General features: G+C 51.6%; 1 protein-coding gene across 1 annotated transcript; it reads right to left on the minus strand.

Annotated features, from left to right (window-relative positions):
* Positions 1–4871: 4871 nt before the first annotated feature.
* ADRB3 (adrenoceptor beta 3) lies at positions 4872–6046 on the minus strand (the record flags this gene model as incomplete). The annotated part of the gene is given in 5 exon segments (XM_082680410.1): positions 4872–4933; positions 4936–5026; positions 5032–5930; positions 5933–5959; positions 5962–6046. Coding segments are annotated over 5 exon segments (1164 nt in total).
* Positions 6047–14970: the final 8924 nt, after the last annotated feature.

Raw genomic sequence — 14970 nt, forward strand, 5'->3', positions numbered from 1 at the left:
TCAACAGAAGCAGGACCAAACAAAGACCAAAGCCAGGAGACCTGGGTCTAGTCCGAGCTCCGTACTCCATGACACCCCTTACACTGGAGGAGCCCTTTCAGTTTCCAAATCTTTTCACATACAGCCTCTCATCTGAGCTTCAAAACCAGTGTGCAGGAACTGAGTAGAGCAGTAATATAATCTGCGTTTGATTCACAGGCAAACAGAGATGTTAAATCACTTGTTCTGTGTGACTGATGGTGAGCAGTGAGTGCAGGGAAAAGAAAGTGAACTTGGGAGCCTGGTAGACTGGGTTAGAATCAGCATAGCAAGCTCTTTGATTTCTATGCAGATGTATTTTTTCTTTGTTGTCATTACAACATAACGTTTGGAGAGCACCTCTTAGAGTGTTGGCATATTTATTGATGGGTCATTCCCTTCCTTCCTTTTTTATTTGTTTTTTCCAGCTCCAAATTCCGTGCAGTGTTGCCTTTCATTGACTACACTAATCTTGGCTACTCACAATTCACCTCTCTAGAAGTCAGTTTCTTCATCCATTTTATCAAAGGATTGGGCTAAACCATTCCTAGGGTCTCTTCAAGTTTTTGCAAGTCAGGGCAACTTGCAAACTCTGTCCACACCTGTTGTACCTTAAACCGCCGTCAGGGGGCGCCTCGCACCGCTTATGCCTTGGATGGAGCACAAAAGCTCTGCACAAACGCTGAAGCTGCAAAGCTCTGCCTAGGGCTCCCCAGAGGTCGATGAGAGCCAGCCGTCCCAGTCACCGTCATTCCCCTTCTAAAGGCAAGAGAGGAGAGAAAGGGTTATTCTCCGTTTATTTTATAGATGAGGAAACTGAGGAATGCATTCTGATTTTCCTTAATCCCATAATAGGATGAGCTACGAAAGAGTCGATGGCCCTATGGAGTTTCTGCTCATCAGACAGTTGAGCATGATACTTCAACTGCTCACTCATTGGCCTAAGGCAGACTGTCCGCAGGGCGTTTGGCAGGGGGCTGGGGCGGGCATTAGCAGATCTGTACCCCCATTGCCGGCTCCCATTTTTTCCCGGGAAAGACACACAAACAAAGACATACTCCCTCCGCCAAGAGGGTCTGAGAGGGAGCCTGGATCTCTGGCTTTTAGGATGGAACCATAAAGGAAACTGTTTCCATGGCCTTCACCTGTGGCCCCAGGACGACAGGGAGAAGCTGCTCAACTCTGTAAGGGTTGAGGGATGAAGCTGGTGTGGAATGATAGCCCCGTGACCCCCCACAAGGACCACAGCCTGCACTTACCATCACTCCCCAGAAGAATCTACCACAGAGAGAGTCCTAGGAAAGTCTGTTATCAACCTCCCCCTCTCCCTAATTCTGCCTGCCCCTCAGCAGTCCCACCTGATGCAGAAGGAAGGTTCCCTCTGAAAAACCCAGTCACCCCTCATCCCCTGTCCTCCAGCTCAGCACTCTCCCCTCCCACCCCCTCACTTCTGCCCACGCCCAGGCCGGGCCGCTGTTCAGAGGGCCCTTTTGTTCTCACTGGTCTGTAAGTCTTCACACCCCTAGGCTCCGAGGATGGTTGTTTGTCTTCCACAGTTCAAGTGTTCAGGCCCTGTGCTCGCGCTAGCGAGAGCAGCCCACTTGGCATCCGAGGATGTAAATCTCCCTCAGCCTGACACCTGGCCACACGTTGCTGGAGAAACGACCAGAGCAGCCGGCTGCCTCTCCATCAGATGCACCGGTGACAATTCGCAGATGGAGTCCACAGCCCCGGTGCAAGTCCAAACACTCCAGAGGAGACTGACAGCTGGCACGCGGGTGCACGTCGAGCGAGACTCAAGCCTTACGAGCCCCTGGTTAGCGTTCAAGGACAATTCTACACACCAGAGCGCCCTTCCTCCCCCAAATCATCATTCTCCCCTGCCTAGCACTGACTGGGCAACTTCCCTCGGCGATGCTGGGAAAATATCCAGAGATGGGGAGAGAGCAGAGGCCCTCTTACGTGTCCCCAGGCTAAAGCAAGACTTCCCTCTCCCCTAAGGGTTCAACAGTTGAGTCCTTGCCAAGAAACTTTCCATACCTCAGACACCAGAGAGCTCACACTGCTCTGGGTCGAAAAGGAGAAAGTCATCTTTGGTATGCAAACATCCTAAGAAATAAAACCTGGACTCCTGGACAAAAGAAAGCAGCTGAGGCCAGGTCCAATTCACAGGCAACACCCATATGTGGAAATCCACCGAGCTCATCCTCAGGGCAGATCAGAGTTTCATATCCCTGGAGCCCCTGAACTTAGCCAATGCATTGTATGCTGCTGTCATCCAGCACGTTAAACTTTTGACGATTTAGTGGCTATCCTGTAAATCAGCCCGGACAATGGTCTCTGCTCATGGAGTTTAAATAAGAACCCACAAAATGACCCGGGGATTTCCATAGCAATTTTCTTTCCATAGGAAACTGCCTGATAAAGTTCATAAAAATTGAAATAAGGGGAAAAACTTATCAACGAGCTCAAACTTGTAACTCCAGTTTTACTTCAAGAGGATAATATAGGGCTTCCCTGGTGGCGCAGTGGTTGAGAGTCCACCTGCCGATACAGGGGACACGGGTTCGTGCCCCGGTCCGGGAAGATCCCATATGGCACGGAGCGGCTGGGCCCGTGAGCCATGGCCGCTGAGGCTGCGCGTCCGGAGCCTGTGCTCCGCAACGGGAGAGGCCACAGCCGTGAGAGGCCCGCGTACCGCAAAAAAAAAAAAAAGAGGATAATATAGATTCCTGACTCTCAGGAAAGGGAGTGGGAAGGTAGAGGTTATGCCAAGGATGGGAAATGTCAGAATATATTTATAACCCAAGACATCTGCCCAACACAAACAACGGTCTGCATGTCCAGACACACACACATACAGCACCAAACAAAACTGGTTCCTGAATCCACCACCGGCTTATAGCACAAGAGCTCCATATGCCCTGATCCCAGGCACAGCAGCCCCATCCTCCTGTGGACACACTGCTCAATCCCGTGGGTAGAATGGCTTCCAGGAATTTTGGAAAGGGTGGGGAGACAGGAGTGTCAAAGGCTCAAACTCCATCTCCTTCACCCAAACAGACATCATTTTTCCTTTCATGAGGATTAAGAAGAAAGGGGCAAGGATTAGTCCAAATTTATTGCCTCAGTCAAAAGCCAGCTCTAAGAAGGGAGAAAGTGGATTATGCAAAGAAAACAAAGGGAGAGAAAAGAGGACAATGGATACTTTGCATTCAGTAATATTTATTAATTTGATTTTAAAAGGAAAAGAAGGAATCCATTCTAATGGTTCACCTCCCCACGAACCCAGGAGCCCCCCAAAACTCTAAAGAAGTCCTTCTGACCCTGCTGTGAGGTAGATCAGAGCCATCCTGTGTCTAAAGTGAGGGAGGCTGGAGCTTAGAGGGCTGTAGTGAGGGAGCCAGGAACCAAACCCCAAACCTTGACCTTTTCTAGCTGCTTCTTCTCAGCCTGGGTCGCCAGGGCCTCCAGTACACTGACTGGTTCATCAGGGTCTGGGTGGCAGAAGGAATGGAACGAGGGTGCTCTCTTTGCCCTAAGCACACAGCACTCAAGCGAGCAAGGGGATGGGTGCCCAGGCAAAGCCAGCCCGGCTGCTGCAAGGACAGCCAGACACTCAGGCTGCTGAGGTAGTGGTGAAGTTCAGGGGTGGGGTTTAGAAAACATCTCTCGGAAGGAGAGAGAGAGAGAGAGAGAGAGAGAGAAAGAGAGAGAATGGTGAAAACCCACTTCGTAAGGGTTCCCCCTCCCAAGCCAGACCCCCTCCCCATCTCATGGCTCAGTGGTCAGGTTCCGGAGGGCAGAGTTTTCCAGCTGGGAAACTCCACAGGGCTCATTCCGAACAGGCCAGAGGCTCTCCAAAGGTTCTGGATCAATGGAGTTGTTTCTTCAAGGTCTAAGAAAGTCCCCAGGAAGCCCTGAAAAAAATGGAGATGAGGTATCTTGGGGTGAGGGGGCAGAGGGTGGGAACAGGAGAGGGAAATGGGTGAAGGTCAGGGACCTTGAGGCGCACGTGCGGTTACACAAAAACCTCGGGGACCCACCCTGCCACAAAGCCCAACCCAACTTCAACCCGGCCCGGTTCCTACCCGGGAAGAATTTGCACTCACACGTTCCTGAGCCTGTCTAGCCTTCATCCCAGAAGTGGATTCTCACCTTCATAGCTATCAAACCTCTCAAAGAAACCAAAGCTGAGCCCGAGGGCTTTGGGGGACCTCTAGTCTAGTCAAAGCCAGCCCAAGAGGTGGCAAGAAATCTGGGCAAAGAAACTGAGCTAGAACACCAAAACTAGAGCTGACCAGGCGAGGGGGGCCCTTGGGCACAGCGGGACCCACCCCATCCCGGGCCCCCCCTTGCTCCTGGGGTGGAGAACAACCGGCCCGCCCTCCTTTGCTTCAACCCCAGGGCAGGGTGGGTTGGGATGTGGGAAAAGAAAGGGCCCTGGGTTCCACTTCGGTTCCCTACTCCATGCCCCACTTCCCTCGATGCAGAGACCCCAGCCCCATCTTCTCCTACCGAACCCCAAGCTCAAAAAACTGAAGGGAAAAAAAAAAAAGAAAAAGAAAAAAAAAAACTGAAGGGGCTTCCCTGGTGGCGCAGTGGTTGAGAGTCCGCCTGCCGATGCAGGGGACACGGGTTCGTGTCCCGGTCCGGGAAGATCCCACATGCTGCGGAGCGGCTGGGCCCATGAGCCATGGCCGCTGAGCCTGTGCGTCCGGAGCCTGTGCTCCGCAACGGGAGAGGCCACAACAGTGAGAGGCCCGCGTACCGCAAAAAAAAAAAAAAAATTGACCGAAGGAGATACCGAATGCTTCCTGATCCCGAGCCGTCAACCCCTTCGCCTTGGCTACCTACCAGTCGAGCGGTGGGCACTGCCTGGATTCTGCGGGGCTGGTCAGGGCCGCGGGGGCGTGGAGGCGGCGGCGGGGTGCTCCTCGGGCCGGCAGCGGCCCAGCAGGCGGCGTAAGGCGCTGCGAAAGACAGGGCTGCGGCAGTAGATGAGCGGTTGAAGGCAGAGTTGGCATAGCCTAGACAGTTAAGGGCGAGGAAAGCGGGGCCGGGCACTAGAGAGGGGCCCCCGAGGGCGCGCAGCACGTTGACTACAAAGAAGGGCAAACAGCAGAGAGTGAAGTTTCCCATGATGAGCCCCAAGGTGAGCAGGGCGCGGTGTTCCCGCAGAGGCAGAAGGCGCGCCGGCCGCCGACCGTAGGAGGGCACCCCTGCGGGCCAGGCGCACGGCCCCGCCGGGGCGGGGCACAGGGAGCAAGACCGAGCCCGCGGAGACTCCTCTGGCGGGAAGCGGCCCAGCTCCCGGAGCAGAAAGCGCAGCTGGCGCGTAGCCACCGCGAAAAGTCGCGCGTAGACGAAGAGCATCACCAGGAGCGGAAAGTAGAAGGAGACGGAGGAGAGCGGCGCGTAGGGCATGTTGGAGGCGAAGGCGCAGCAGCGCGGATTGCAGTGGCAACGCTGCGCCTCGACGTCAGCCCCGGCGCGCCACCATTTGCTCATGATGGGCGCAAACGACACCAAGGCGGACACGACCCACACCGGGACCACTGCTGCCCGGGCTCGGCGTTTGGTGACCAGCGCGCCGTAGCGCAGCGGGTCGGTCACGGCCAGGTAGCGGTCCACCGCCAGGGCGCACAGGGTTTCCATGCTGGCGGTCACACACTGCACGCCCACCGAGGTCCACAGCTCGCAACCGGTGGCGCCCAGGGGCCAGTGGCCGGTCAGCGCCAACGTGGCACCCCGCGGCACTACCAGGAACCCCACCACCAGGTCGGCTGTGGCCAGCGAAGTCACGAACACGTCGGTCATGGTCTGGAGTCTCGGCGTCCGGGCGATGGCCACGATTACCAGCAGGTTGCCCCCCACGGTGGCCAGCACCGCTAGCGCCAACAGAGCCCCGCTAGTGCCACCGCCCACGGCACCCCGGGCAGCCGCTCGCGTTAGCAGTATTGGGCGCCCGGGTGGCGACATCTGGCCACGGGGCCAGAGGGCTGTTCCCGTGCGGCCAGGGAGCCATTCCCGCGTCGCGCGCGGGGCGGGAGGGAAAGAGGGAAGGGGTCTCGCAGCTTACCCGGCTCAGGGGACGGGGCAGCGGGCCGTGGGAGCGATTCCCCCGGCCTGGGCCATCCTCCCCAGTCGACCCGCGAGAACGCACAGCCTGCCCCCCGCCCTCGCTGGGTGCCACCACTGGGGAGGGGGTGGGAGGAGGAGTGGCGGCCCTTAAAGGGGCAGCGGCCAATAGTCGCGACGCTCGGCGTCTGTAGGGAAATTGGGGCGTGCGTAGGGAAGCACGACGGATGCTTGACTCCTCCATTAGCCAAATCCAGAGTAAGATGTGTAAGAGGTAGGTCACGCCGTGTGTTCTCTGCCACGATGTGTCCGCTCCTGCCATGACCGGCGCCTGCGCTGACACGCTCAGCGCAGCGCTCCAGCGGCGTGGGTTTTCTGCACCAATTTCCCCGGAAGGTCCAGCAGCAACTCTCGGGGAAGACACAGGAGAAGCCCCCAACCCTTTACCTTGTCGGAGGAAAAGGTAACCCTCCCAAGGCAAACAAGACGACCCACAGCAGCCCCTCTTCTACTTGGGTGTCCCTCCCCCTAAGATATTGTAAGTTACGTCATAGAGGGCAGCCAGGGTCTTCCCTCTTCTCCTAAGACCCCCTTCCAATGAGATCTGACCCCCTTCGCTTCTATCCACTTACCCTCCCTGTCACTCTAGTTTCCCTTCTTTTTTTTTTTTTCCTTTTCAAATCTTCCATTTTCCAGGAGTCTTTATCATTGTCTGCTCATTTGAATTTGGATTTGGCCTCAGGTAGCCTAAGATGCTGAGAGTTTCCATTTCTCCGTCTTCCACATTGCCCCCTCCACACACTTTCCACCAAGAAAGCTTCTAGGTGAGCCCCTTCTCTTAAAATGCTCCTGTTGTAGAGACGCGTTAAAAATGAACAAATGGGTTCCAGGTTGAGGCTTATCCACCATCACCCCCAGCTCTTCACAAATCCTCCATCACCATGGCAAAGTCTCCTCTCTACTTCCCTGAAGATTTTATTCATGAACATTTGAAAAGTAGAAGACACTGAGCTGAGGAATCCACACATTGCGTCTCGGAGCGTGTGGAACCACAGGCCTGGTATTTTAGTGTACGTTGAAGTCTCTCTTACAATCCCATCAGAGGATCCCTTCACCTGAAGAAGCCCAGGGCCTCCTCCCTTCCCCTTTCCCTCACCCACACTGATGCCTGGTTCCCAACCCGGCTCTCCCGGTGGCTAAGCCAGTTCCTCTCAAAGTGGGTGTGGGGAGATTAGGCTGCAAAACAGTGTTCAAGCTGAAGGGCAGGAAGGTATGACACCTTTATTAAGTCCTATCAATCCCGAACCTTGAAACTTCTTGCCTCCTCCCCTGAAACAATGGGACAAAAGGGGGTGAAATTATCATGGAAAATGCCTCCGGGGCCATGCCTTAGGGAGAATCTTTTGAACAGCTCTATATTTCAAAAGAACCCTGTAGAGTCACTGGTCTAAGCAATCCCTCTGGGAGGCTGAGCCAGGGCCTGGGAGTTAGAGAGACTGGAGGGGAAGTGAGGACCGAAAATTATCCTCAAGGAAAAAGAACCCAGCTGCCTACCCACGAGCAGGGTTGGTCAGTGGCTCCCAAGCAAATGCCTTTTGTGCCCATGCTGTACCCCAGGCAGGCCTTTGGATCCATGGAAGTGCATCGTGGGTAGAGGTGGAGAGGCCCGGCCTCTACCCCCAACCTCCAGTCACTACCAAGCTTTGCAGGCCCCAGCTGGCCAGAGTCTTGACCGTGGCCGCTTGCTGACCATCAGGGCAGTCACTCCCAAGTTGGGTTTTGCAACACCCCAGAGAGTGTTGCCAGTTACCACAAAGGGGTGACAGAAGATTCTCCAAGAGTAATCTCTAAAACAAATCCATGTCGTGCAGCAGGGTTTTTTGTTTTTTGTTTCTTCCAGGGTGCCAGAGTTTGTGGGGGGAAGGGAGAGGGGTGCCAGGAAGTCAAGCGGCTTCAAAGGCTGCTGTTGTGCTAGGGGTGACCTTGTTAGTCTGAGGAACTGTGTAAAAGTGTTTACATCTCAAAAAAAGACAAGATTTCCCAAACCACGTGAGCGTGCCTGCGTTTGGGAAATGATGAGGCCCATAACCAAAGGAGACTGTGAGGAGAGGAATTAGGGCCCCTGTTAGTGGAGGCATTTAGGAGCCAGCAGAGAGCAGTGACCCAGCACCTGGAGAGCTTCCTTCTTTGCTCTGGCCCATCCCCTATCCCACCTTTCTCAGTCTGGCCTCCCCACCTCACCGACTACCTTGGGGCCCACAGGGAGAAGGGGTCCATCCTTTACCACTTTGGTCTCTTTTTTATCGTGCTTTTGTGTTTCTTACTTTTCTCTTTTGACTAGGTGAGGCATCCACGTTATTCAGCCATCAAAATATACAAAAGACGTGTAATACAAAGTTGCCTTCAGCCCAGTTTTCAACTCCCTAACAGATAACCACCATTAATTAGTCTCTTGTTTATCTTTCCAGTAATATTTTATATATAAACAGGTCAATGCAAATACATATGGCTTTGTCGTTTCTTTTCGACCCAAATAGTAGAAAAATATACCGACTGTCCTGAATGTTGCTTATCTTACCTTAACAATATATATCTGTGACGCTTCCATACCAATGCACAAAAGCCTGCCATTTTTAGTATTCCATCGTATGGCTATACCATAATCTATGAAACCGATCGGCTATTAATAGACATCTAATTTACTTCCCATCGTGCCTAGTAGATGACGTTGCAATGAATCACTTGCAATCGTGTCGTTTCACACGTCTGTGAGTATATTTGTAGAATAAATTCCTGTAAATAGAATCACTATATCATGCGGTATATAGTTTACAAATTTAAAAGGTATTACCAGATTTCCCTCTCCAGGCAATGTACCCACTTACCCTCTTGCCATCGCTTCTGATGGCCAGCGAGGGGTGGGAGGCAAGTGACCCGCTGCTTTGGGAAATCACCCAAACGACTGGGCCCAGGGAGTTAGGCTGTCGGGTCTGTAGAGGTCATCCAACTGTGGAGAGAAGCGTGCATGGGCCAGAGAGAGCTTTACCCTGGCCCTGGGCCCCCAGATGACCTTTGTTCTGTGCCCTTGGAGGTAGACTGTGCATGCGGACCTCCGAATCTGCCGAGTTCAGGCCCCTAGGCTGCTGCTGTCTGTGTGTTGAGGGCTCCAAGGATGCAGGTCATCCTGTTGCGTCAGAGACCAGCTGTGTGATGGTCTGTGATTTAGAAAATGGGGTGAGCAGAGCCAGAAGGAGACAGCAGCTGCCCTGCCCCGTGGGCAGAAGTTCTAGGAGCAGGGTGTGCTCTCCTTCCTTTGTTGGTTTTAGCTCCTGGTCTGTCCTCCGAGCCTCATGACCGGGTCCACGCATGTGCGTGTGGCTGTGTGCCTGTTTACGTGACGGGGTAGGAGGAAGCCTAGCTCAGGCGACTGAGCCCTGTACTTTGTCCAAGACTACGTGTGTTCAAGCTTTCCCCTCTCATCCTGTCTCTCTTCTTCCACTGTAAGCGTCCATGCCATGCCGTGCTTGAAACGCTGTGCGTAGGTGTGGCCTCTGAACAGCCGGCTTGGTGTTCGCTGTTTCTCCTTTTGTTGCAATTAGTCCAGGAGGGTAGAATGATGAGCTAAAAGGGGTCTGAAAGATCAAATCCAACACCAACATTCTACAGAATTAAAAAGCTGAGGTCCGGAGAGGAAACTGAGGTTGGACCATAATCTCACAGTGAAGGTTCATTCCCAGCAGGAGTACAGGCATCTGAGGAGCCGGGTCCTCTTCCCAAGCGCCTCCCCCACACTCCCTAGCAGTCTGCGGCCGGTGCCACCTGCCAGCCTGTCCTCTGGAGGGGAGGCAGGGCTCGGAGAGGACCACCGCCCTGCCCCCAGAGCTGAAAAGAAGCCCCCAACCTAGCACTTTCCTTGTCTTCTACAACATGCCATGGCTACTCTCCACACATCTGCTGTTTCCCAAGGCAAGGAGCTTGAAGGAGAGGCAGGGAAGGAACCTCCATCTTCAGGAGCCAAAATGTCCTCTTGTGCCTAAGAGCTGGCCGGGGACAAGAGCCTTATTCAGGCAGACACAGGGGTGGACGCTTAGGATTTTCTCGCAGTGCCTTTTCTCTTGTTCCTGGTCATCCACGAAAGAGGGGATCAGAAATGTTTCTTTCCCTCCTGCAGTAGGGAGAGAAATCCATGTTCTAATCTCTTTGAATAGTGATTAAAATCCTTGACTATTAGAGAGGCTGCTCCCCAGGGACAGGACAAGATCACACAGCCCACCTGCAGCCCAGACAAGAGTTTCTTGGGGTTCAGGAAGGCACCCTCTCCCAGGGAGGTCGGGGAGCGATCAGGAGGGTGGGAGAGGGAGAGAGCAAGAGAGAGTGCTCACCAACCCTCAGATCATGCCTTCCGAGTCACCCCTGGATACTGCTTCCGCTGGTTTCTGTGCAGCCTGTTTCTTCGATTGGAAGCCTGGAAGAGGGCAGATCCGCCACGCTGCTTGCATCTGTGGTCTCTTCCCTCCCTCTCCCTGGGAAGGAAAGCGCCAACAAGGCTAGAGCCTGTCTGGCACTCAAGCTGCACAGTCTCTGGCCTTTCTCTCACATCAGCCCACAGTTTTCACCGGGAACAAGTACTGAACAAGGAGTATCCGGTGCTTGGAAGAAAAGGGAGCAAAACAAGGGGACGGTTTCTCCTCCGACGGGGAGACCCACGTCTTGCATATGAGACCCTCCAGTTAAGACAGAGTGAGGAGCTTTCCCGTCTGGAAAAAGGAAGGAAGCTGAGTCCCACAAACCCTTTTTTTTTTTTTTAAATAAATTTATTTATTTTTATTTTTGGCTGCATTGGGTCTTCATTGCTGCACGCGGGCTTTCTCTAGTTGCAGTGAGAACTAGAGAAAACTAGTTTTCTGGTCGGGGGCTACGCTTTGTTGCAGTGCATGGCCTTCTCATTGCGGTGGCTTCTCTTGTTGCGGAGCACGGGCTCTAGGCACGTGGGCTTTAGTAGCTGCAGCACGCAGGCTCAGTAGTTGTGGCTTGCGGGCTCTAGAGTGCAGGCTCAGTAGTTGTGGTGCACGGGCTTAGTTGCTCCACGGCATGTGGGATCTTCCCGGACCAGGGCTCGAACCCGTGTCTTCCGCGTTGGCAGGCAGATCCTTAACCACTGCGCCACCAGGGAAGCCCAGGGCTCACTTCTCTCTCTTTTTTTTTTTTTTTGCGGTACGCGGGCCTCTCACTGTTGTGGCCTCTCCCGTGTGAAGCACAGGCTCTGGACGTGCAGGCTCAGCGGCCATGGCTCACGGCCCCAGCCGCTCCGCGGCATGCGGGATCTTCCCGGACTGGGGCACGAACCCGTGTCCCCTGCATCGGCAGGTGGACTCTCAACCACTGCGCCACCAGGGAAGCCCCCAGGGCTCACTTCTTACTTGAGTTTCTTTGCTTGGTTTGGCTTGCTTTCCACTCACATGCCTGGACTCACATCTCCCCCCAGATTGAAGTGATTCCAATGTCGTGATACTATTTAAGACCAAAGGCAGCAGCCCCAGGAGCCAGGAAGGCATTCCAGGATGGTGTGATGGGAATAAGGGATTCCTGGGCTTCCAGGGAAGAGGAAAAGCACTCAGACACCATCCGTGATCGCCAGGGAAACACCATGGGGCCCATGGAGGGATCATCTTTTTAACCACTTCTAGCATCTGGAATCCTCTCTATAGGCTACAGAAAGGAAATCTCTGCAAAGTAGTATTGCCATGACCTCCTCCACCTCCTCAATATAAAAATGAAATGCTGCCCCTTCCAAATGCTTCCAGCCTAGAAACCAAAGGGTCCACGCTCCTGCCTTTCATTCCACTGTTCCCATTTCTCCTGGCCCCCAACCAAGCCCTCCACTCCTAATGAGCCATTGAGTACCAGAAGAGGAAATGTCAGCAGGATGGGGGGCCTGGTGGCCTCAGGGGCTCCAGAGCAGAGCTTGGCAGAGGGGGAAGGAGGGCTATCCTGATGTCATCACTTTTCAGGAGACCTCGGGCTTTTCCTGCCCAGCTGTGGGTAATGGACTCAGCAGCTGGTGCTGGGAGGTGATGAAGCCTCTGAGGTCTTGAGCTGGGATCTTGGTTCCTGATGCACAGTGGAGACAAGATGCTTGGTGGGGACCAGGAAGCCCTGAGAAGAGCAGGATGAGAATATTCATCTTAGTCTGTTCTTTCTGCAAAATAACTGAATACCCCAGGAACACCTTCCTGGGCCTGGTGAGAAATGCAAAAAGGCAGAAGCCACAATATTGCTCTCACCAAACCCCGTGTATTGTAGATTATTGAATGCACAGCTGAAAAATAGGAATACTCACCAACTCTCACATTAATGAAGGCAAAATAATTTGATACAATTCAAGTAGGGTATATGCAGGGGCTAGTTAAGTAAGTATAGGAGCTAATCCAGGAAGACTTTTTGGAGGAGGTTCCATCTCTACTTTCAGGAAAGGGCTGGCCAGGACTTGATCCTCCTTTTATTTCATCCTGGTCTCCTACAGTATCTTATATCCAATTTATTTATTTTTAAGATTGGTTTAGGCGTGTTAGGGCCTGTGCTTTCTCATCTAAGTGTTAGAATAAGCTTATCTATGTCTACAGAATATCTTGCTGGGATTTTGATAGGAATTACATTAAACCTATACATGAATTTGGGAAGAATTGGCATGTTTACTATGTTGAGTCATCCAGTCCATGACCACAATGTATGTCTCCATTTATTTAGGTCTTCTTTGATTGACTTTATCAGCATTTAGTAATTTTCGGCCTACAGATCCTACACATATTTTGTTAAATTTGTAACTAGGTGTCTCATTTTCTTTGTAACAATTATACATGGTATAGCATTTACAGTTTCTGCCTGTTTGTTCTTAGTATGTAGAAATGTGATTGGTTTCGTGCATCGATCTTGTATCCTGTGACATTGCAGAACTCACATAGCAGTTATAGGAGCTTTTTTGTAGTCTTTGGGATTTTCTGCATACACAATTATAACATCTGCAAATAAGGACAGTTTTCTTTCTTTCTTTCCACTCTGTATGCCTTTTTATTTCTTTTTCTTTTCTTTTTCTTTTTTTTTTGCAGTGGCTAGAACTTCCAGTACTGTATTGAATAAGAGTAGTGAGAGGAAGCATCCTTGCCTTGTTCCCAGTCTTAGGGAGAAAGCATTCAGTCTTTCACCATCAACTATGATGTTAGCTGTAAACTTTTTGTAGATGTCTTTATCAAACTGAGGTAGTTCCACTCTCTTCCTAACTTGCTGAGAATTTTTAATCATAATTAGGTGTTGGATTTTGTCAGATGCCTTTTCTGTACTAGTTGATAAGATTATGATTTTTCTAATTAACCTGTTGCTATGATGGACATTTAAAAAAATATTTATTTATTTATTTGGCTGCACTGGGTCTTAGTTCCATGCGGGATCTTCGTTGCCACATGCGGGATCTCCGTTGCGGCATGCGGGATCTTTAGTTTCAGCACGTGGGTCTTTTAGTTGTGGCGTGCAGGATCTTTTTTTTTTCTTTTTACTTGCGGCACGTGGGATCTTTTTTTAGTTGTGGCAGGCATGCGAACTCTTAGCTGTGGAATGTGGGATCTAGTTCCCTGACCAGGGATCAAACCCAGGCCCCCTGCATTGGGAGTGTGAAGTCTTAGCCACTGGACCACCAGGGAAGTCCCTGGACATTATTTTTAATCTAAACTTTATTGACCACTTGATATCGTGGAATTCTGAATATTGAATCAGACTATATATGTGGAATAAATCCTACTTGATCATAGTATATAATTCTTCTGATATTTATAATTATTTTAGAACAATGGATTCAATTTGCTATATCTCATGAGAGATATTGGTTTATAGTTTTTTTTAGTACCGTCTGTATCTGGTTTTCATATCAAGATGATACTGGCCTAACAATAAGTTGGGAAGTGTTCCCTCCTCTATTTTCTGGAAGAGTTTGTGCAAAATTGCTGCTTATTCTTCTTCAGGTGTTTGAAACTGGAGTGAAACCATCTGAGCCAGGAGATTACTTTTTGGGAAGGGAATCTGCTTTATCTTGATCATAACTTCTTTGTGCACTGGAGTCACAAAGGCGTTAGCCAAGTTACAAACTCTAGAATTTCAGCAGACCTTGGCAATCATCAAGTCCCACATCCCTCACTACATATGAAGACACTGAGGCTTGGGCTGAGAGAATAACTTGCCCAAAGTCGCAGAGCACTTTAGCAGAAGAAATGGGAAGAGCCCGTGGACCAGGATGCTTAGTCCAGCTACCTCTGCTCCTAAGTTAATGGTAGTGGCTCAAGAAGTGGAGACTTTCAACTTTCAGACACCCTGGCATTCATTGCCCACTTGCTCTTTTATAGGAGGAGATCAAAGTCTTCCCTGTGCACAAGCGCTTGATAAGAGGGTTCCCCAAGTCCCTTCTAGCCCATAATTAGAACAAGAAAGGGCAGAGGTCAAGAGCAGAGCTGGCAACCCAAGACCAAGTGGGCAGAGAGACAAAGCTATGGCAACTGAAGTCTCCCAACAAAGAAGCAACCACAGGACTGATCAGCCTGGGAACCTGCTCCCTCTGTTGGTTTGATGTGCACTTGGACCAAAGAGGAACAGAGGAAATTCCCTGGTAATCCAGTGGTTAGGACTCAGCCCTTTCACTGCAGTGGCAGGGGTTCAATCCTTGGTTGGGGAAGTAAGATCCTGCAAGTTGTGCAGCGCAGACAAAAAAAAAAATTTTAATAAATAAATAATTTTTTTTAAAAAAAGGAGGAACAGAGGAGGTGGGCACATCTCCTAACTGGGTCAGCAAACAGTAGGAAGTTAAGTCTTCCAGCTCACACCCCTCTG

The sequence above is a fragment of the Grampus griseus genome (assembly GCF_964374135.1).
Source record: "Grampus griseus genome assembly, chromosome: 21".
NCBI lineage: Eukaryota > Metazoa > Chordata > Mammalia > Artiodactyla > Delphinidae > Grampus > Grampus griseus.